This window comes from Xenopus tropicalis, chromosome 7 (genome assembly GCF_000004195.4).
Source record: "Xenopus tropicalis strain Nigerian chromosome 7, UCB_Xtro_10.0, whole genome shotgun sequence".
In the NCBI taxonomy this organism is placed as follows: domain Eukaryota; kingdom Metazoa; phylum Chordata; class Amphibia; order Anura; family Pipidae; genus Xenopus; species Xenopus tropicalis.
Genome location: NC_030683.2, coordinates 108,016,322 through 108,040,299, shown reverse-complemented (window position 1 = coordinate 108,040,299; position 23,978 = coordinate 108,016,322). Strand labels below are relative to the sequence as shown.

General features: G+C 39.9%; 2 protein-coding genes across 2 annotated transcripts; both read left to right on the top strand.

Moving 5' to 3' along the window:
* Positions 1-1,611: 1,611 nt before the first annotated feature.
* Positions 1,612-13,138, top strand: LOC116412375 (carcinoembryonic antigen-related cell adhesion molecule 5-like). The gene is made up of 6 exons (XM_031906534.1): positions 1,612-2,710; positions 2,910-3,221; positions 6,867-7,157; positions 8,282-8,563; positions 9,590-9,880; positions 12,672-13,138. Exons 1-6 carry the CDS (start codon positions 2,650-2,652, stop codon positions 13,136-13,138), a joined length of 1,704 nt encoding a protein of 567 aa, XP_031762394.1. The 5' UTR covers positions 1,612-2,649.
* A 748-nt stretch (positions 13,139-13,886) lies between these two features.
* On the top strand, positions 13,887-20,126 carry LOC105946575 (carcinoembryonic antigen-related cell adhesion molecule 1-like). The gene is made up of 7 exons (XM_031905635.1): positions 13,887-14,187; positions 15,318-15,599; positions 16,446-16,559; positions 17,504-17,589; positions 18,755-18,776; positions 19,600-19,661; positions 19,938-20,126. The coding sequence occupies exons 1-6, from the start codon at positions 14,100-14,102 to the stop codon at positions 19,620-19,622; spliced, it is 615 nt and encodes a 204-aa protein (XP_031761495.1). The 5' UTR covers positions 13,887-14,099; the 3' UTR covers positions 19,623-19,661; positions 19,938-20,126.
* Positions 20,127-23,978: the final 3,852 nt, after the last annotated feature.

Genomic DNA, 23,978 nt, shown 5'->3' with positions numbered 1-23,978 from the left:
CAGAAGTTCCACTTTGTCCAAAATGGCTGGAAAAATTAACAATATAAGTCAGTAATAGTAGTAAATGCCTTGATATACCTGCAACATACTTCAATTCTGTAAGTAGCCTGTATTGCGCAGGTTTTTTATTGCAATAAACATTATTATCTAGTATAAATAAATCTAAAGCAACTGGACTTGTTTGGTAATCATTGAAGACGTTTCACTACTCATCCGAGCAGCTTCTTCAGTTCAACTGACTGGTATGGGAAGTCCTCAGCATATGTACTCTTCCACTAATCCAATCACAATGGCACATTGTAACTCTTCAGAGAGGGGACTCCTGAAACTCACAGAGGTGTGAATGCTGTGGAGTTACTTTGAAAGGATTACCAAAGTATCATACAACTCTTCAAAGCAGGTGTTACTTGTTAGAGTTGCATGAATGGATGTGTGAAGAGTTCTGAAACTGCCGGGGTACAGATGTTAGAACAGCACTGTATGTAGCAGACAGATGGTGTCCAAACAAGTCCAGTTGCTTTAGATTTATTTATACTAGATATACCATGACCTGGATGAATGAAAATCTTCATAGAAATAAACATTATTATGCTATCCTCTGCTCTCTCTTGTTTTACAAATATTTGAGGACTCGCCCATTGCTTCAACATCTGTATGCTCCATTTGGCAAGCTGAATTGTGGGTCTGGTGAGTGTTTTGACTCACCAAACTGAGGTGGTGGTGGACACTTACCACATTGTACACTCTATATCACTCACATTGTGTATATGTGCACTGATGGTTTTTATATTGTTGTGCTTCCATCATTTGTTTTATGGATACGTTTGAGACCCATTCAAAGTGGATTAAGAGGAAGCTGCAAGCAACACTTTCTACATCTCACAGAGGACACAGAATATTTTACAGGCCACTAATAGCACTGAGTACTATTTGTTTTTCATTCAGTAAGTGAGAACTGCCAGACCCACACAGCTGATTTTTTCCACATGATCTGGTCATGTCCCCTTTCCCAATAGTTGTGGTCCAAGGTTAAACAGCAGATACATGTTAAACTAGAAATCTCAATTCATCTTGATCCAACAACATTACTGCTTAACCAAGTAGAGGAGATAAACTTGAGGAAAGCTCAAGTCCTTGCTTTTTATGTATGCAAAGAAGGCCATAGCATGGAGATGGAAAACTGCTGAAGGCCCAACTTTAAAGCTTTTGGAAGACCTCATCCGCAAAGCTATCCCACTGTATAAACTGACATACATGTGAAGAGACTTCCCACAGACATTTGAAAAGGTTTGGGGTGCATGTATAGAATTTACAGACATAGACTGAGTGCTGGAACCAAAGTAAGTGCACACACACGTCTGGCCTCTCAAGAATAAGTAATCTGGTGCTAACAGAGTACAGGAGGATGGCACCACTGAGTTTTCTGCTATGGATAAGTTATATTTATGTTTATTAGCCATTGTATTCCCCACATCATTTGTTACCTCCATTTTCACCATCATTTCAAATGCATCCAATAAAGGATAATTCCCTGGACGTAAAAAAGTACGTTTTTTGGCATTCACATTTTTATTTTTAATGGGTGCAACCTTATCAGAAAAGTGTACCTTTAATTTATAAACTCATAGAAAATCAGTAAAGTCAAATGGTAAATTCACATGTGTAGGCACAAAACTAAGCCCCTTGTTAAGTGCAGCCACCTCAGGGGCAGATAAATCATAAGGAGACAAATTAAACACATTATTCACCTCAATTTCTGTTGTCCTTTCCTGGGTACTGGACCCCATTTTCCTTCCCCTCCTGCTTATCTTTTGGCTCCTTGTTGCTGCTCTAAAAAAACTGCAGAGCTTTGTCATGAGGTGCCTGATACAGACTCTGTAAACGCTGATAAACGCTTAGAGGACACCAGCTCCAGCACATTTGGCTCTGTATACATTGTTATATGCTGAATTTGCCTTCCTTCCTTGCATGTATATACCTCCCCTCTTTCATAGTCCTGCGTATCACGTACACTCAAATATTTATTATTGTGCAACTCTAACTCTTTTAGGTTACAACGTGTTGCTTTGCATATGGTCTAACATTGGTCTTACTACAAACTACCTCTTTAGGGTATAACGTTACCAGGATCTTATATTGTTGAAATGCTACTGTGCAATCAAACCTTTATTATTGTATAACTATAAATATAACACTGTGTTACTCTTTTTATGTTTTTACCTTGAAATATAGTCTTACTATCAACTCTTTATGATATAAAGTTACCAGGAGTTTGTTTAACTATGCATTTCTGCAATGGATTTATGCAGCAATATGGACATTCTGTATTATACTGGACTTTGTTTTGGCAATGGACCTTTTCACTTAATCCTGGATATGGACTTATCTTTGCTGTTGTTTTTTGGACAGTCTAATATTCTAATTACTGTGGGGTGGAGTTAGTAGTTAACACATTTAAGGTGTTGTGTGGGATTGTACTGATCACCTGATGAATGGGCCCGCCCCTGAAACGTTGTTTTGTTTTTAATTATTAAAAATGTATTTTATTTCCTCATTATAAGTAACTGATTAAACAGCAGGGATGTGTTATACCGTAAAGTGAAAGTACTGATCATTAGGGGGAGGAGAAGCAACGTATGCGGCACAGGGATGGGACAGTCAGATCTCTCTCAGGGTCTGTCCCTATGTATCCTGCTCCTCTCGGCTTTAGGTGAGTCTCTGATACCAGATAAATACATTAATACTGTACATGGTATAATACATATACTGTAATATAGGATTTGCTGTGTGAGAGCAAGTGCACTGCTATACAGGATTTGTTAATGAATGGGATATAGTACCTGAAAGTTTATATGTTATTGCAACACTGACCTCTCTGATGATAAGTTTCCTTCTATTTGTTCCCACAGGTGCTGTAAGTTCTGTAGAGAATGTAACTGGGACTGAGGGCAAATCTGTGTATCTCACAGTGAAGTTGGATCTCCCGGCACAACGGCAGGTTACATGGAAGGTTAATTCCAGCATTCAGATTGTAACTGCATTACCTGGAGTCTCTCCTGTTTATACTGACAGTTACAGAGACAGATGCTCCCTGTATGGGAACACAACTCTCCGGCTGGACAATCTCACTCTCACAGATACAGGGGAATATTCACTCTCTGTAACCAACCTGGAAACTGGAGCACCACCAGTGACAGGATCAGTTTATCTCACAGTTTACAGTAAGTGGTTTTTCCATTTCCTTTCTCCAAGTGGCTTTGGCTCTGCCAGTAAAAACTCTACTGAGAAGATATCAAATCACTGTTACCAGCAGCCATGCTGCAGTTTCTAAAGTCAAAAATATAAATGCCCAACATGTTTTGTGCACATATAATTCCAAAACACACACACTTACCTGGCCTTTTCCCCCTGGTTGAGCATTCAAACTGAGTGCTGTAGCTCCTTTTGATTTTTTTTTTGTGCACATATAACACTAATTAATTGCATATATTACAGAACATTTCTGCTTAAGAAAAGGAAAGCATTTAAGCAAACCAACCACTCTCATATTAAAGTAATATATATTTGTAAATTGTTACTGATTCACAATTTATTAATGATAAGGATTCTAAATGGCCATTCAAAAAGGGTCAAAGATAATGGGATACAGCCCCCAGATTAAAGAGCAAATAAAAAAAAAAAAATCACACTTTTATTCAAATATCCGTATTGAAATCATACAGACCCCACAGAATGCCGCCTAAGGCGGTGTATCTGTTCCAGAATCCTGAGTGTCTGGCTTCTGATTATGCCAATAGAGCAGCTTATTGATCCAAGTATGGGGCCACAGATGGGCCTGTCTGATCAATATCTGTCCAAAAAAAAAATCAGCCATTTGTTAATCAGTCAGGTTTAAAAATACCATTGTGGCAAGGAGCCTGAGGCATCAGTCCGATATTGCTCCCTTCAAGGTGGCATATTGGGTAAGGATCTGCTCGCTTGGCGACCTTGCCAAATAAGTGGATGTTTCAGTGTATGACCCAATGTAATCCTGAGCTGCAGTCCCCGGTAGAGATGTAGCGAACCTCACAAAAAATGTTCGTGAACTTCTGCCAAAAAGTGCGAACTTTTGCGAACTTTGCGAACCCCATAGACTTCAATGGGAAGGCGAACTTTAAAACCTAGAAAAGCCATTTCTGGCCAGAAAACTGATTTTAAAGTTGTTTAAAGGGTGCCATGACCTGGACAGTGACATGCAGGAGGGGGATCAAGGGCAAAAATTTCTCTGAAAAATACGTTGTTGACACAGCGTTGCGTTATGTGCTGTAAAGGGCAGAAATCACACTACATTTCTAAACTTGTGTAATAAACTGCTTTAAAACGTCCGGCGTCTACATGCCAATCAAGTCGTGTAAAGGTTACAGCCGGTTCACACGCAAAGACAAAACGTCGCAGTAGTGGATACGGAATATATTATTGCTGGTGGAAAAACGTCGCTCAGGTGATTTTATTGCAATGCAATGTCACTACTATGTGTAACGTGTTTGGTTGGTGCTGGTGGTGAACTACTAGGAGCAGCACACCAGTCCCCAACACAGCTAGACTAATAGCACTGGGCTCTATAAATTACAGTAGCAAAGTAAAAAAACACAAATAAAAAAAATGATGTGAATGTGTGGTTGGTGCTGGTGCACTACAATGTCTGTCTCCAACACACACAGACGGAGCTGCAGTACACAATGAAAAGAAGAGTAACAGTAATCAGAAAATAAAAGCAGTCCTTACAAGGACTATTGGGTTACAGCAGATGAGATCAGCAGGACAGCTGTCCCACAGCAGCTACATACAGAGCAGTAGAAAGTAGATTACTAGTCAGCAAAGCTACCTAACCTGTCCCTCAAACCCCTGCACAGCTCTCTCCCTATGCTAACTCATCAAGCACACACAGGCAGAATGTAAAATGGCTGCTGGGCTTCGGTTTATATATGGAAGGGAGTGGTCCGGGGGTGGTCCAGGAGGGAGAGCTGCCTGATTGGCTGCCATGTATCTGCTGGCTCTGGGGTGAGAGGTCAAAATTTGGCAACAGCTAAGGCGAACCCAAAATTGCGAACATTGCTAAAAGTTCGCGAACTTGCGAACACCCGATTTTCGTGCGAATTAGTTCGCCGGCGAACAGTTCGCTACTCCCCAGTGAGTTGTGTCAATAGCTGCAATGTACTTTTGCCTGAAGAATCATGTGCTTTAGACACCATATGCTGGAAACTTTGTAATCCTTTACATTTTCAGTTGTACGTGATTCATCAAAATTGGCTGCATCTAATGCATCAGATTTAATTTCTTCAGGCGCAACTCCCCGCGCAACTGCACTTGAGCTAGAATTCTGGGATAAACTGTGGCTAAAAAAACACTGCATCCAGAATTGCACTTTGCACACTGCACTTCAGCTTGTAATTAACTCTTACTGATACTGTGGCTAGCTTCAGCCTAAAATTCGTTTTGTTCACAGCAGAGTGTTTTTCCCACAAAGCTTTAACAGCACCTAACATATTCAACAAACAACTCACAATTAATTTCTCTTTATCTAGAACAGACTGATTCCCTGAAAGTTTGCATATGTAGGTCCTGTTAACTGATAGCGTTTCACTATTATGGAATTTTATTTCATTAAAAATGACAGATTTTTACCAGTGGTCACCCCAAACTCCATTCCCCTACCTGCTTGTCTCCTCTGTTGGACTGAGGAGGAATGGGGATTGTTATATGAAAAATACTTTACAAGCAGTGATCTAGCTTAATCATGGGGAAATATGGAAAGATGCTTAAAGCCAGCTCAGCGGCTCTTTCCTTGCCTTTAGGATTTTACCATGACAGACAGCACCACAGGGGGGTTCAGCTGTAACCATAGCAGTGGGATATTTCTTTAACCTATTAGTTTACCATTGTCCACATCAGGGGTCCCCAACCTTTATTTTTTCGTGAGCCAAATGTAAAAAGACTTGAAGAGCGACACAAGCACCATAAAAGTTCATGGAGGTGCCAAATAAGGGCTAAGATTGGCCTCTATGCACACTATCAGCTTACAGGAGGGTTTATTTGGTACTAGATCTTGTTTTTATTCAACCAAAATTTGCCGGCAAGTCAGGAATTCAAAAATAACTACCTGGTTTGGGGGCACTGAGAGCAACATCCATGGGGTTGGTGAGCAACATGTTGCCCCCGATCCACTGGTTGGGGATCAGTGGTCCATGTGGTCGCCATGAACTAGACTGACCACATCTTCATTCTCTGCAGAACACACAGGCCTGAGCAAATAATGCAGTCTGGTTGCATCACACTCCACTGGTTCAGTAAAAAGGGGGACACCTATGTGTCCAAGAGCAGGGCATTGCCAAACCTGTATCTGATCCAGGTCCCAGGATGGGGGGTTTAGTTTATGTTTACCTGCCCCTTTGGGAAAGCATCAGCTTTCTGAACACCATCTATCAGGGACCCCTTTAATACAAGGAATAGTCCTACTTGGCATCATGTATGTAATATTCCTCAGGGTGGGGCATTCTGGAGGTGCATCTTGGAGTAACTCCTCTATAGCTTTGTAGAGAAAGCAGTGTTGTTTTTTTAGCAGTGTTTTACATTAATAAAAAGTATAAACATAGATTGTAAGCGCTACAGGGCAGTGACCTTGTTTCTATTGTCTCACACATGGCGCTTAATTTGTGTGTTGTGTTTATTGCCAAGTCCTGGAAAATATCATTCACAACTGAATCTGGTTTGACACTGGATGCAATTGCAGCAGATGATAAGTAGTAGCAGTAGATAAGCCTATTTTATTTATAGTAGTTTATGTAATAAATATGTTAAATATTACCTTTGTTTGCTCTCTTATTTAGGTTCACTTACCCCTCCAACTCTGAAAGTGAATGTACCTACCACTAATGGCAATGCTTATCCAGTTAATGACACCGTTGTGTCCCTCCATTGTGACGCTGGGGTTCAGAATGTGGTTAATTACACTTTTTACCGAGATGGAGTGCCTGCCTGCTCCCAGCCCCATGTGACCTGCAACAAAGACTTCCTGTACTTCCAGCCAATCACGATGAGTGACACCGGGAGATACACCTGTAAAATAGAGAACCCTGTCAGCAGTAACACCAGCCAGCCGCTCAGTCTAACAGTCATAGGTATGTTGTTTTATATAGACTTGTGTCTATAAGTGTGAAATAAGAGCTCACCACAGTAAAACTCACCAACTTTCTATTCATTCCTATGGGATTTTAAGAAGTGTAGAGTTCACAAAAACACGTCTAAAACTTGCATAGGCATTAATAGTAAGTGGTTGAGTTTTTCTGTACTGAGCTCTATATTCACTCTTTGATGAATCTGTCCCTTAGAGTTCATCATGTAAAGAGGATTAAAATTGCATGGGGGGGGGGGGGGGGATATGCTCAAATAAACTGAAGCCTAAAGGCATAGTGATGGGAAAAGCAGAGAAATGTTCAAAGGCATGGGGGCATATTTATAGGCATAAACGTGTTTTAATTAAACTCTCATTGAAATAAATAGCGATCTGCATAATTTTTGCAGACTGCGGCAAGCTTTAGTTTTACTCTTTGACAAATAAGCCCCATAGTATGAGCCAATATAAGTGTTATAACCTTATCAGTTGCAGGAATTCCATCCAATCCCTAAGGGCTCTTAAATACTTAAGCCACTCAAATTAGTGTAGGGTGACCAGATCACTTGAAAATTCAGGGACAATTCTAATAAATACATGTTGAAGGCAACATGTTAGAAAATAAACTGCAATCTGTTCAGCCCTGCTAGCTGGATTTATTAGACATATCACTGAATTTTCAAGTGATCTGGTTACCCTGACTTAGTATCCAGTTCTGGTGCCTACTATTTAGTGGTTGCCCCATATTTCAGTGGAATAAAGGAAAACTTTGCATTGTGGGTAAAAGCATAGAAATTGCCTGCATGTTATCCCCTGGGTGGAAGTGCTCAGTTACACCATTACTTTATAACACCCCCACTATAAGACTTCTCACAAGCTTCTGCCTGTCTCTGGAACTCCCCCCTCCCCTCCAAATCTTCAAATGCTCCCTAGTGACCCACCTGTTTAGAGAAACATTTTCATTGTATCTTGATTGTTCAGGAACCAACTTATCATCAGTCACCAATTGTTTCAAATGTACCCTAACCCTTTAGATTGTAAGCTCTTGTGAGCTATTTTTATTCTGTAACCACACTGGCTCTATATAAATAAATGAAGATGATGATAATAATTTTGTTCTCTGGTTGGCAGCACGTGTATCTGGGGTGGCACTGAGCAGTAATGCATCTGGGCTGCTGTGGGCAGGGAAGGATTCAGTGAGACTCACATGTTCAGCTCTTGGCACTAATGTCACCTTTTCCTGGCACCTGGATGGGGCACCATTACCCACAAACCCCAGGTATCACTTAATGAATTCCAACTCCAGCCTCATTATCAGCCCTGTGGAGAGAACAGACAATGGATCCTTTACCTGCACTGCCTCTAACAGTGTGAATAGTGAGACCAGCAGCCCCCTGACTCTCAGCCTTGGCTGTAAGTATTATGGGATGCTTATGACTAATGGAAGCATTGGAGTTTCCTATTTATCTGTGGATTATATTGAGGTGCCTGGTTCCAATTTGAGTCTGGTGAGTAGGCTAAAGAGGGCGGTGAAGGAGGACCTCGTCCACTTATATTGGGTGCTGCTTTGCACCATGCTTTTGGTATTTATGACTAATGGAATGCTGCGTGGGTTCACATCATTCTGTTATCTTTGGTTCTTCAGCTGCAGTGCCCCAACAGCTAGTAGGCAATAGGATAAGGATTGTCGATATCTGACAGTAATCTATCCTTGGCAGTAATACAAACTGTAAGTCAGTACGGCCACTATAGGAAATATGCCAATTTATCCCTATGTCCTGAACTACGGAAACCTGTTCTTTGTAAGTTTAAGATCTTTGTGAAAACTTTAAAGGTGATATTGTTGTTAATAAACAGTTGAATTATGAAACTGCAGGAGAAGTGTAGCCCTTCTTTCTAATGAAAAACTAAAGAGAATCTAATCTCTGCCCTGGTACCGATAAGAGCAGCTGCCCTTCATACACCCTTACAGTGACAAGTCGTATGTAGATCTGCTGTTTGTCTGAGAATTTAGTCCCATAAATATGAGAAGGAAACTGACACACAAGACTATGCAACAACACAGCCCCTGCCCCACATACATTTTAGTTCATACTAAGTGGTCAGGATGATACACTTACTTTTTTATTTAGTTCAGATGGATGTTGTATGGTTTCCAGGAATTTCTAATTTCTAATTATCAGCAGGCTTACACCAAAAGAAACACACAATAATGCAAAGTGACACCATCCACACTATAAATATTTAAGCCTTAATGTACTGCCAAGTCCTGGAAAAAATCATTCTCAACTGAATCTGGTTTGACACTGGATGCAATTGCAGCAGATTATAAGTAATAGTAGTAGTAGAAGTATGATAGCAGTAGATAAGCCTATTTTATTTATTGTAGTGTATGTAATAAATATGTTAAATATAATCTTTGTTTGCTCTCTTATTTAGGTCCACTTACCCTTCCAGCTCTGAAAGTGAATGTATCTACCACTAATGGCAATGCTTATCCAGTTAATGGCACCATCGTGTCCCTCCATTGTGACGCTGGGGGCCAGAATGTGGTTAATTACACTTTTTACCGAGATGGAGTGACTGCCTGCTCCCAGCCCCATGTGACCTGTGACAAAGACTTCCTGTACTTCCAGCCAATCATGATGAGAGACACCGGGACATACACCTGTAAAATAGAGAACCCTATCAGCAGTAACACCAGCCAGCCGCTCAGTCTAACAGTCACAGGTACGTTGTTTTATATAGACTTGTGTCTATAAGTGTGAAATAAGAGCTCAACACAGAAAAACTCACCCACTTTCTATTCATTCCTATGGGATTTTAAAAAGTGTAGAGTTCACAAAAACATGTCTACAAATTGCATAGGCATTAATAGTAAGTGGTTGAGTTTTTCTGTACTGAGCTCTATATTCACTCTTTGATAAATCTGTCCCTTAGAGCTCATCCTGTAAAGAGGATTAAAATTGCATGGGGGGGGGGGGGGGGGATATGCTCAAAAAAACTGAAGCCTAAAGGCATAGTGATGGGAAAAGCAGAGAAATGTTCAAGGCATGGGGGCATATTTATAGGCATAAACGTGTTTTAATTAAACTCTCATTGAAATAAATAGCGATCGGCATAATTTTTGCAGACTGCGGCAAGCTTTAGTTTTACTCTGTGATAAATATGCCCCATAGTATGAGCCAATATAAGTGTATATAATATATTACCCAACTCACTGGATCCACTGCAGTTTGCATACCGCTCGAACCGCTCTACGGATGATGCCATCTCTCATCTTCTCCATACAACGCTATCTCACCTGGACACTAGGGGGGGGAATTATGTGAAAATGCTCTTCATTGACTACAGCTCAGCATTTAATACCATAATTCCCTCCACACTCATCACTAAACTGGAGTACTTAGGTCTGAGCCCATCTCTGTGTCAGTGGATCTTCGATTTCCTAACTGGAAGACCACAGGCAGTAAGGATGGGGGGTCCAGTCTCAGCCTCCCTTACTCTCAACACTGGTGCCCCTCAAGGCTGTGTTCTAAGCCCCCTGTTGTACTCTCTGTACACCTTCGACTGTGTAGCCACCACATACTCCACATCCATCATTAAGTTCGCTGATGATACTGTTGTGGTGGGCCTGATCTCTGATAATGACGAGACGGCCTACCTGGAGGAGGTTGGAAATCTGGTGAACTGGTGCCAGAGGAATAATCTTCTTCTGAATGTCAGTAAGACAAAGGAGTTGATAGTGGATTTTAGTACTAAGCAGGTGAGGAATTACCAGACCCCCATCATCAACAAGAGCCCAGTGGAGAGAGTAGATAGCTTTCGATACCTCGGTGTTCACATCACACAGGACCTGTCATGGTCATGTCACATTAATACCGTGGTGAGTAAGGCGAGGCAGCGTCTCTACCATCTTAGACGCCTGAGAGGCTTCAGGCTGCCCTCTAGGGTGCTTAGGAACTTCTACTCCTGCACCATAGAGAGCATCCTGACGGGAAACATCTCAACCTGGTTCGGGAACAGTAACATGAAGGACAGACAAGCCCTACAGAGGGTAGTACGATTAGCTGAACGTATCATCTGTATCAAGCTCCCTGACCTTCAATCGATCTACAATAAACGTTGCTGGACCAAGGCCAGGAAAATAATGAAAGACCTCAGTCATCCTGACAATGGACTGTTCTGTCTATTGCGGTCAGGAAGGCGCTTCCGCTCACTGAAAGCCAATACAGAGAGATTGAAAAGGAGCTTCTTCCCGCAGGCCATACGAGCTCTCAATCATAACAACATCACATGGATCTAGGAACCATTGGGAGTTTCTGTCAAGGATTAAGCCTTTTTTTTTATTTTTTATTTTGCACACGTGGGACAATTGCACATTGCACTTTTCGCACACTGCGAAGTTGAACTGTAACTCTTGCACATTATCATGCCAACTATTTGGCCATGGTTCTACATTGCACTACATACATTTCAATTATTGCATTATTGTGTTCATTTATTTTATTCTTTTTATTCTTAACTTTTTATATTCTATATTATTCTAATTTGAGGTCATTAATAGTAGTCGTCTAAGCATTTCACTGCATATCATAATTGTATGACTGTGTATGTGACAAATAAAATTTGAATTTGAATTTGAATTTGAAGTGCTATAACCTTATCAGTTGCAGGAATTCCATCCAATCCCTAAGGGCTCTTAAATACTTCAGCCACACAAATTAGTGTAGGGTGACCAGATCACTTGAAAATTCAGGGACAGTTCTAATAAATATATGTTGTGGGGCACCATGTTAGAAAATAAACTGCAATCTGTTCAGCCCTGCCAGCTGGATTTTTTAGATGTTTCAACTGAATTTTCAAGTGATCTGGTCACCCTGACTTAGTATCCAGTTCTGGTGCCTACTATTTAGTGGTTGCCCCATATTTCAGTGGAATTAAGGAATAAAACTTTGCATTGTTGGTAAAAGCATAGAAATTGCCTGCATTTTATCACTTTTCTCTGGGGTTGAGGTGCTCAGTTACACCATTACTTTATAACAACCCCACTATAAGACTTCTCACAAGCTTCTGCCTGTCTCTGGAACTCTCCCCTCCCTCCAAATCTTCAAATGCTCCCTAGTGACCCACCTGTTTAGAGAAGCATTTTCATTGTATCTTGATTGTTCAGGAATCAACTTATCATCAGTCACCAATTGTTTCAAATGTACCCTAACCCTTTAGATTGTAAGGGCTCTGGCACACAGGGAGATTAGTCACCAGCGACAAATCTCCCTGTTCGCGGCGACTAATCTCCCCGAAATGCCATCCCACCAGCGAAAATGTAAATTGCTGGTGGGATGGCATACACGGCACCACGATTTCCCTGAAATCGCGGAAGTTTCCTCTCAAGGCGGGCAACTAATCGCCCCATGTGCCAGACCCCTAAACTCTTGTGAGCTATTTTTATTCTGTAACCACACTGACTCTATATAAATAAATGAAGATGATGATAATGATCTTGTTCTCTGGTTGGCAGAACCTGTACCTGGGGTGGCACTGAGCAGTAATGCATCTTCTGGGCTGCTGTGTCCTGGGAAGGATTCAGTGAGACTCACATGTTCTGCTCTTGGCACTAATGTCACCTTCTCCTGGCACCTGGATGGGGCACCATTACCCACAAACCCCAGGTATCACTTAATGAATTCCAACTCCAGCCTCATTATCAGCCCTGTGGAGAGAACAGACAATGGATCCTTTACCTGCACTGCCTCTAACAGTCTGAATAGTAAGACCAGCAGCCCCCTGACTCTCAGCCTTGGCTGTAAGTATTATGGGATGCTTATGACTAATGAAAACATTGAAGTTTCCTTTTTATCTGTGGATTATATTGAGGTGCCTGGTTCCAATTTGAGTCTGGTGAGTAGGCTAAGGAGGGGCAGTGAAGGTTCAGCTGCAGTGCCCCAACAGCTAGTAGGCCATAGGATAAAGATTGTCGATATCTGACAGTAATCTGTCCTTGAGTTGTTCTCCCACTGCATACAGTCTCCTCACAATAAAACTGCCTATGGTGTGTATGCCAATTTATCCCTATGTCCTGAACTACGGAAACCTGTTCTTTGTAAGTTTAAGATCTCTGTGAAAACTTTAAAGGTGATATTGTTGTTAATAAACAGTTGAATTATGAAACTGCAGGAGAAGTGTAGCCCTTCTTTCTAATGAATAATTAAAAAGAATCTAATCTCTGCCCTGGTACCGATAAGAGCAGCTGCCCTTCATACACCCTTACAGTGACAAGTCATACGTAGATTTACTGTTTGTCTGAGAATTTAGTCCCATAAATATGAGAAGGAAACTGACACACAAGACTATGCAACAACACAGCCCCTGCCCCACATACATTTCAGTTCATACTAAGTGGTCAGGATGATACACTTACTTTTTTATTTAGTTCAGATGGATATTGTATGGTTTCCTGGAAAATTAATTTCTAATTTCTAATTATCAGCAGGCTTACACCAAAAGAAACACACAATAATGCAAAGTGACACCATCCACACTATAAATATTTAAGCCTTAATGTACTGCCAAGTCCTGGAAAAAATCATTTTCAACTGAATCTGGTTTGACACTGGATGCAATTGCAGCAGATGATAAGTAATAGTAGTAGTAGAAGTATGATAGCAGTAGATAAGCCTATTTTATTTATTGTAGTGTATGTAATAAATATGTTAAATATAATCTTTGTTTGCTCTCTTATTTAGGTCCACTTACCCTTCCAGCTCTAAAAGTGAATGTGTCTACCACTAATGGCAATGCTTATCCAGTTAATGGCACCATCGTGTCCCTCCATTGTGACACTGGGGGCCAGAATGTGGTTAATTACACTTTTTACAAAGATGGAGCGACTGCCTGCTCCCAGCCCCATGTGACCTGCGACAAAGACTTCCTGTACTTCCAGCCAATCATGATGAGAGACACCGGGACATACACCTGTAAAATAGAGAACCGTGTCAGCAGTAACACCAGCCAGCCGCTCAGTCTAACAGTCATAGGTACGTTGTTTTATATAGACTTGTGTCTATAAGTGTGAAATAAAAGCTCACCACAGAAAAACTCACCCACTTTCTATTCATTCCTATGGGATTTTAAAAAGTGTAGAGTTCAAAAAAACACGTCTACAAATTGCATAGGCATTAATAGTAAGTGGTTGAGTTTTTCTGTACTGAGCTCTATATTCACTCCTTGATTAATCTGTCCATTAGAGTTCATCCTGTAAAGAGAATTAAAATTGCATGGGGGGGGGGGGGGGATATGCTCAAAAAAACTGAAGCCTAAAGGCATAGTGATGGGAAAAGCAGAGAAATGTTCAAAGGCATGGGGGCATATTTATAGGCAAAAACATGTTTTAATTAAACTCTCATTGAAATAAATAGCGATCTGCATAATTTTTGCAGACTGCGGCAAGCTTTAGTTTTACTGTTTGATAAATAAGCCCCATAGTATGAGCCAATATAAGTGTTATAACCTTATCAATTGCAAAAATTCCATCCAATCCCTAAGGGCTCTTAAATACTTAAGCCACACAAATTAGTGTAGGGTGACCAGATCACTTGAAAATTCAGGGACAGTTCTAATAAATACATGTTGCAGGGCAACATGTTAGAAAATAAACTGCAATCTGTTCAGCCCTGCTAGCTGGATTTTTTAGATGTGTCACTGAATTTTCAAGTGATCTGGTCACCCTGACTTAGTATCCAGTTCTGGTGCCTACTATTTAGTGGTTGCCCCATATTTCAGTGGAATTAAGGAATAAAACTTTGCATTGTTGGTAAAAGCATAGAAATTGCCTGCATTTTATCACTTTTCCCTGGGGTGGAAGTGCTCAGTTACACATTACTTTATAACACCCCCACTATAAGACTTCTCACAAGCTTCTGCCTGTCTCTGGAACTCTCCCCTCCCCTCCAAATCTTCAAATGCTCCCCAGTGACCCACCTGTTTAGAAAAGCATTTTCATTGTATCTTGATTGTTCAAGAACCAACTTATCATCAGTCACCAATTGTTTCAAATGTACCCTAACCCTTTAGATTGTAAGCTCTTGTGAGCTATTTTTATTCTGTAACCACACTGGCTCTATATAAATAAATGAAGATGATGCTAATCTTGTTCTCTGGTTGGCAGCACGTGTATCTGGGGTGGCACTGAGCAGTAATGCATCTGGGCTGCTGTGTCCTGGGAAGGATTCAGTGAGACTCACATGTTCAGCTCTTGGCACTAATGTCACCTTCTCCTGGCACCTGGATGGGGCACCATTACCCACAAACCCCAGGTATCACTTAATGAATTCCAACTCCAGCCTCATTATCAGCCCTGTGGAGAGAACAGACAGTGGATCCTTTACCTGCACTGCCTCTAACAGTGTGAATAGTGAGACCAGCAGCCCCCTGACTCTCAACCTTGGCTGTAAGTATTATGGGATGCGTATGATTTATAGAAGCATTGGAGTTTCCTTTTTTTCTGTGGATTATATTGAGGTGCCTGGTTCCCGTTAGATGTTGCTCTCAGTGCCCCCAAACCAGGGAGTTATTTTTGAATTCTTGACTTGGGGGCAAGTTTTGCTTGAATACAAACAAGATTTACTACCAAATAAAGCCCCCTGTAAGCTGATAGTGTGCATAGAGGCTGCCTAATAGCCAATCTTAGCCTTATTTGGCTCCTCCATGAACTTTTATGATGCTTGTGTTGCTCTCCAAGTCTTTTTACATTTGACTGTGGCTCACGAGTAAGAAAGGTTGGGGCCCCTGGTCTTAGATCTGAAATACTCTCTAACTTGTATGAAAATGAAATCTAACAAGACAGATAATTGCAGATATCAAATAAAGCAAAACTTGAAGTGTGCAATGTGATTCCTGTCACAGAGAGGGGAAATAAAGTCCCACCAACAACACAGACTGATAGACAGAAATGGGGTTAGTTTTAAGCAGCACCAGGGCAGTTACATTAGCAACCAATTCTGACCGGTCCTTTATAAGTTATATAATAAAAAGGAAAAAGTTGCTTGGTTGCCATGAATAAGTACATTGGTGCAATTTAGCCCCTATGTTAATAAGTCAACTTTTGTTTTTTTGTGTTTTCTATCAAACTACAAACATAAATGTAATAACATTGAAGTCCATAAGATACAAAACTAATGCTAGTGTGAATTCTCCATAACAAAAATATCCCATCTAATTTGCTTGTTTGCTCATTCCTTGTGCCAGAATGGTGCCTTTTAACAGCTGATTCCAAGTTCTGCTCTCAACATTTTAGGTTCCAACCATCTCTCCCCTGGTGCAATAGCCGGCATTGTGATCGCTGCCCTGTTTGTTGTAGCGCTGATACCTCTCACCGTAATCTTCATTCTCTGCAAGAAGAACAAGAACAGTGAGTGCTTAGTGATGGCACCTTCCCCAACATTGTCTTCTGAGCCCATAACTATAAACTTAAAGCTTTTCAAATGTATAGTTATAAATGTGTCTAAACATTGTTATTTTCTTATATTACTGAGCCAAGTTTAGATCTTACTGGATAGAACCACAGAATTGCCTTGTTAAATTAATATAATGGGGGGTTTATAGACTTTTCACACACACTACAGCACACAGGCACAGGGTAAAGTATTTGAAATGATGCAAATTGAGCAGCTAAAAGAGGTGACTAAAGGGTATAAATGAAGAACTGTGAAATATTATTACAGGTCATTTTCAACTATAAATGCAGTGTGCAAAGTGCAATTTTTGGATGCAAGTCACCATGCTTTTTTACCTTCAATGCAATGTATTTTCCCCATAAGAGGGAGTTGCATTTGACACAAGTGCTAAATAAATAAAGGGCAAGATAGAGCCCTAAATGATGCTGCGCAGAACACTGTAATGATCCCTTGTTGTTACTAAAGGAGGCTTTAAATAAACTGAATTTGGTGCTGTTTAGTATTGTGGCCAATGTCTCAAAATGCACAATAGCACTTGCATTTCAACGTCAATCAGATGTAATTTCTCAGAAAATTTATGTCGAGCTCATCATCATGTGGTGTCAAAATGATGCCTGTGCCCAATTCTTTAGGCCCAAGTCTGCAGGGTCTCTTGACCCCCAGTGTGAATAGGAGCACATTCGCTTGATTTGGAGGCAGGGGGGACACATTGTTGTCCAGTGCAACCACATGGAATAGCAATGAGTTTCTTTGGACTTAAGTTCCGTTAATGAATAACATCAATTTTCATAAGGACTGCATCCATGTTAGCACAACCCCAACTGTGTTAGGGGTCATAGATGTGCCCTAAGTACCTCTTTCATACATTCTAAATCTCACTTTTTTTTCTTCTTTACAGACACTTCAACTCCCACAAATCCTGTATATGATAATACCGGTGCCCAAGCACCAAACACTTATGACCGTATCATTACAGGATCAACGGTACAAACTGCTCTCTTGTGCTCATTTTAAAAAAAACTGGGAAAAGTCCATCTCTGGTGGTGCTCATTTTACATTTAATCAAGTTATATAATATTAGTGGTTTTTTAAGGATCCTCTTGTCAAATGTAATAGTGTTGGGAGTAATAACTAGATAGGGAGTTTAGTGAAATGTCAACTACAACTGTACTTTAAATAGAACCTAATAATTAGGAATTCTGTTTAAAATCTGTTTGATTCTGTGTCTTGTAATCTTGCCATTGGCTGTAACTATATTGTGAACTTCAGGTAATCATAAATTCATGCTCAGGTGAAGTGATATTCAGTTCACTGTTCCACAAACAGATTTACTGTAGGGTCTACATCTGAATATCACTGATACAGACAACTAGTTAATAGATACAACAATGGCAGCCAACAAATACCCGGCAGAAATACTGATGGGCATGTCACAGAGACCAACAAACAGCTGGGTAGTAGCAGAAGCTTTCACTCAAGGCTATTAGAATAGGCATATCTATACTGGGAAATGTATAACTGGGGAGCAGGGGGACATGAGGAGGCTACCAGGGCTTTCCATCAGAGGACTTCTCTTTATATATAGATATACAGCGGTGGGTCTAATTTTCGAGATTCTTTGACTCACTAAATTTTCATTATTCTCCATCTATATTTCTAAATGTATTTGACTAATAACTTTCTTTTTAACAGATTCCCAAATTAAATACATGATTTTTGAAAGCTCTATAAACCTTATCTAAAACTGAATCCCAACTAAAGCTGGTCCCTTGAGAACAAGTCAGCAGTGGTGATGAACTAATTTTTTCTTGGAGGCATGAAAACAACAGGTTACCTGAAAGCAGTTCTAATGTGTAGCGCTGGCTCCTTCTGAAAGCTCAGACTCAGGCACAATGCACTGAGATGGCGCCTACACACCAATATTACAGCTAAAAAATACATTTCTTGGTTCAAGAATAACATTTTAAATGGTTGAGTGAATTATTTGCTATGTAAACAGTGTCATTCAGAAATAAAAGGAACACAATAAAAATCATGACAAGATCCCTTTAAGGTGTATGGCCAGCTTAAGTGTAGATTTGTTTCACAGAACTTTATTTGTAACTGACTCCCAAAGATTTGTAAAATTCTTTTTTTTTTGTAAAAATAGGCCCCAGGAATCCAGCTATCAGGTACATTGATGTATTTTATGGCAATTAATATCATAATATATGTGTTTCCTCAACCTTTATAAATGTGAAAGGCAACCTTTATAAGCGCACTAAAGAAGGAAGTTCCAAAAGGGGAAAATTCCAGAGATAGTTGGATAAGGAGAGGCACAGGGCATACAGGGAACATACACATTTATTATATTGTAGAGGTCAGAGAATTGTATCAATGAGTAAACAAAGGCTGTGTACAGAATACAAGAGTGTAATAATATAAGCCCTTTCCTTTTAGATTGTAAGGTCTTGTGTGCGAGGCCCTTCCCTTGTTTAACACTACATGGTTACAACTCTGTAGGGGTCATTTACTCACTCCAGAAGTACAAGATGGGGGCAAGTGGGGGGCTTCCTACATGCCACGCTGTGCCTTCCTGTATTAGGGGCATTAGAATGCAGGATGCAAAGTGCAAAAAAATGCTTGATTGTGGCCTTTTTTACACTTTGCACACTGCTCCCTGAATTGTAAATGAGCCCTTGTGTATCTGCTTCAGTGAGTTGTTATTCCATGTATGTGTAATGTGTAATGTCTTTGGTACGTATCCCCTTACTCTATAAAGAACTGTGGGAAGTATATATACTTGTATATAAATAACAATAATGCCTCAAGAGTTCCATGACCTGTATACAAGCCTTATGCTTAACGGACATGTAAAATTAATTTCACTGAACAAAATGTTTTCGGCTTTTCTTTTATTAATAAACATACTTTTAAAACATTTGCTTGAAGCAAAGCACATGTGAATGTATATAGAGATATAAAATTTCTTATTTATATTTCTCACCTGAACAGGAACTTCAATTCCCACATACTGATTTGTATAATAACTTCAGGAAAACTCACAGATAATCCAGGTAATAATTTTTATTTGTGTTAATAGGAGTTTTCATATAATGTATTCTTGTTGTTTGCCCTGCAGATCTCATTAGGAGAGTTTTTGCTGATTGTCTATGTTCCGTGTTCTTTAATAATAAGTGAAACATGTGGATTTCTACAGATTAAAAATAGTGGTTCCTGTGCTTGAGCTCCGGCATTCAGTATGAAATAAATGTCTTAAAGGTGTACTTGTCCTTTAAATGTATAAAATAGATCTTGTTCTCTTATATTGTCACATATGTTTTGTTTTGTAGTTTATTCCCAGTGTTGGAGACATAAGATAAAGAGAGATAAATTCACTCCACTTGCTACTAATGGAGCACACAAGCTGTGGGTCAGAATAGAGACTTCTGTTTCTTGTCTTCTCAGCAGAACAAAACAAAAATTATTATTATTATTAACATTTATTTATAAAGCGCCAACATATTCCGCAGCGCTGTACAATAAGTGGGTTTCATACATTGGACATACAGAGTGTCATATAAAGCAATCAATAACCGATACAAGAGGTGAAGAGGGCCCTGCCCAAAAGAGCTTACAATCTACAAGGAGAAAGGATTGACACACAAGGTGTGGGATTTACAAAGAGACTTTAATTTCCTCAGACAGTACAGGAAGCAGTCTCATATGGAGACGTCAGTGGAATCTTTACCTAATCTGCCCTATAGAAGTGAGTTGGGACAGGTTTGGAACTGAAGCTTATTCAAATGGGACAGATTTGTTTAGTGCATGTTACTGTATGTAAAGCACGAGTGTCATGTAAAACACAATAAAACCTGTGTAACTGAAATTGTTACACAAACATCAGTGAGGCTTCTGCATATCACACACAATGAGGTTTTTACTCTTTGCATCCAGATATTGATAAAATCCTGACAACCTAGAGACGTTAACCCTTTTTGACTTGCACGGAAACTAATGAAATACTCATCCATGTTCCCATCATATCCAGGGAATATACACTGCTCTGTGGATTCCCCCTGTCTAAGTGAATTCCACTCCAGTCCATCATGCAGAGCCATGAGGAAGATAACAATACACACTTTTTGAGAGTTTATTTCATGTTATCATTTTGTGTGAAGAGGAATTCAGGCATAAAATTAACCAATAAACCAGGATTTGATCATTATCTCCCTCATGACATGGGGTTGGGCGACAGCTCTGCATCACAAACGCCACAGCCAGACTCGTGTACCTCTCTTTCTACTCCAAAACATGTCAGGAGTTTCTAGACCTTTAAAATAAACCCTACACTAAAACAACACTCCCTAATCCAAGTTTAGATTCTCAGCCCTCAAAAACCTTGCCACCTTTCCTGATGTTTAAAGGTAAGCACCCACATGGCCAACCTGCATGGTAGCCATCCTGTAAGCTGAATAGACAGTTACCAAACACGTGTATGGCCACCTTCAGAGGTTAGAAAAGGAAGCTCCTTTTCCTTTGAGCCAACAGACAGATATTTTCCATTTAGGCTGATAATCCTACAACTTGACCATGTTCAACCAGCTTAACTAATCTCTCGTGCACATATTAATTAGTGATTTACAATACAAACTTACCACCAGTATCTGGATAAACAAGAACTGTACCACCATCCAGGTCACCCGTATGTTTTACTCCCCTTCCCATTTAGATTGTAAGCTCTGTGAGCACAGCCCTTGCACTTATCTGTTTTAGTAAAATCTTATACTTGATATTGATTTTTGTAATGTGCTGCTGGAGACAATGATCCTATGTACATAATAATATAAAAGATCTTATAAACGTTGCACAGAACATAGTGAAGAAGGAAACTGTGAGTTATGTGCATATTGCTGTGATATGTAGTGTATCTTAAACAAATATTTGATGTATTGCTTACTTAGTTTAAGACGGACTTTTATTTGGCAGACATGCTTCTCATTCTGATCAGTATGAAGTTTGGCCAAACACCAACATATAATAACTGTACATAAGGAAGGCCACTGGTGCCAGGTTTGCCAGAGGCAAAGATATTCACTGCCATAAGCCTACTTAATTCCTAAGCTGGTACAGCAAAACCTTCCCATAGGGCTGTGCACATCAAATACTAATTGTTTCACACTGTTTACGTTTGGAAATCTTTGACATTTTGCTATAGGTTATAATGGCTTACACCAAACACATTTAGGGGCACATTTACTAAGCAAAGTTGGATTTTTTTCTTACTTCTAGATAATTTCGAGATTTATGAATGGGTTTTCGCCAGAACTCGATTTTTTCATGAAAAAAAATCGAGTATTTAAAAATAACTCCCATAATTTGTGATTTATTAATGTTTAGTTACCTTTTTTTTTTTTTGAAAAAAATTTCAACGGGTTTTATCTGTCAAGTACCATCAAGTCCTATGGGGGCTTAGAATAGTAGAGGAATAGAATAGTCAGTGACAGCCTGTCACTGCCAAATGCATTAAAGTCAGTGCCTGTTTTTTCTCGCTCCTACTGATTTTTTTGCCACAGTTTCATGAAAAAATTCACTGATGGCTAAATGTGGAATTTTGCTGCAAATCCATGTTGGAAAACATTCACTCAGCGCTACTTACAAACAAAAAAATCCCAAAAACCTGTAAAACCACAAATGAAATGAAAAAATTTCAAATGTTAATAAATGACCCCCTTAGGCATTAAAACCCTGAGTGAAATCTAAAAAATACTTTAATTAAAGGGAAAGTGCACTTTTTTTAGAACATCCCCTTTAAACAAATAACCCAAGAAAGGAAAGCCCTGGAGCTACTGTATAAGCACAGGGGCTGCGCTTATGACAAGGGATCCAAATGACCAGCAGCCAGATTACACTGGTTTACGTGAGATTAGGTGAGAAGGAAAGAGTTAAGGCAGGAGAAAGCTGGCCTGGGGGGTGAGAAAGAGAGGGATGTGATGTCAGAAAATAAAGCACTCACTTCCTTATCTTCTGAGCAGGTAGAAACATCCCACCCCCCCTCCCCCTTTTTGCATGTTTATCAAAATGTTACAAGTTTCTCTTCTTTTTGTTTTCTTATTATCTATTAATAACTGAATGTGGATGTTTTCCTGAATGCATTGTTATATTGTGCTTTCTGTATCTTTATATGGTATAAACTTGAGAGCATTGTATTTAATTCATGTTAACTACGATTGCTTGATCCAGGGAATGTTTCCGAACACCATGGGGGTCAGGAAGGAATTTTTTCCCTCTTGAAGCTAGTGCCAATTATGCCTCAGGTTGGGTTTTTTGCCTTCTTTTGAATCAAAACAGTGGATATATGATAATATATTTTAAGTTTTATTTGTCACAGCAGCGGTAGGACCATGCCAGCGTACTGCACAGGAAATTTTAGCAGAGGGAGAAAGGAGGTTCTCTTCTGTGACTGCACAGTGGATTGATAGATACAGACGCTACTACTGCTTGTGCTAGGTGACAGCCTGCTTGGATTTCCTATCATTGAGGCACTGCAGATCCAGGACCGGCAGTAGGGCTGCTGAACTTCTCTCATGATTGGTGATGCAGCTCCTGCTGGTAGCAGAGTTTTGGGTCTAATACTCAGTGAAGTCTTCAGTGAGGAATGGCAGAGGATAGTATCGACCTCTTATGGAATTATGCTTTAGAATATTGCCTTGGGTTAGGCTGGCAAGGTCCTATTTATTTGATAAAATGTGCATAAATGATTTGGCCATTTTCTCCACCTCTGTCTCCTGGTGTTTCATTAAGGTATGTAACAAGGGGGTTCAGTGGGGTGCCTAAAGGTGAAGGGTAAATTGAGGAGTCCCTTTGTCATGGATTAGAGTGCACTGAAAATGTATATTCCAAATGACATTTGTATTGTCATTTAAAATGAAAATGTACACATTGAAGATAAAACTACAGTCTATTAGAACATACAGTATCTGCTTTTTTCATTGAAGGCAAATGAAAAGCAGGTGATTGTCACCCACAAAACATGTACCAGTGAGGGGCGAGTGGTTAGCCAGTCATTTGTGGAGTAATAAGCAATAATAATCCAAAAATACCTGCATGTGCCCAGTAATTTACAGCTGCCAAACTGCAATAATAATAAATAACACATAATTACTTCTTGTTGGCCTCTCACTCAAAAGTCAAAATTGATAGCTGTCATACTTAAAAAACAAGCCAACATGAATTAAAAATAAATCTGCCACTAGCATGGCCCTGTCATTTTGCCTTTTTAACAGTATGTGCCAATTGGTGTCTTGATCTTGAATATAATGGGCTATGTTTTCATGGTAGCTGGGTGTAATGAAATATCACTTACCTCTCCTTGTGCCGGCTTCTTCCTAGTG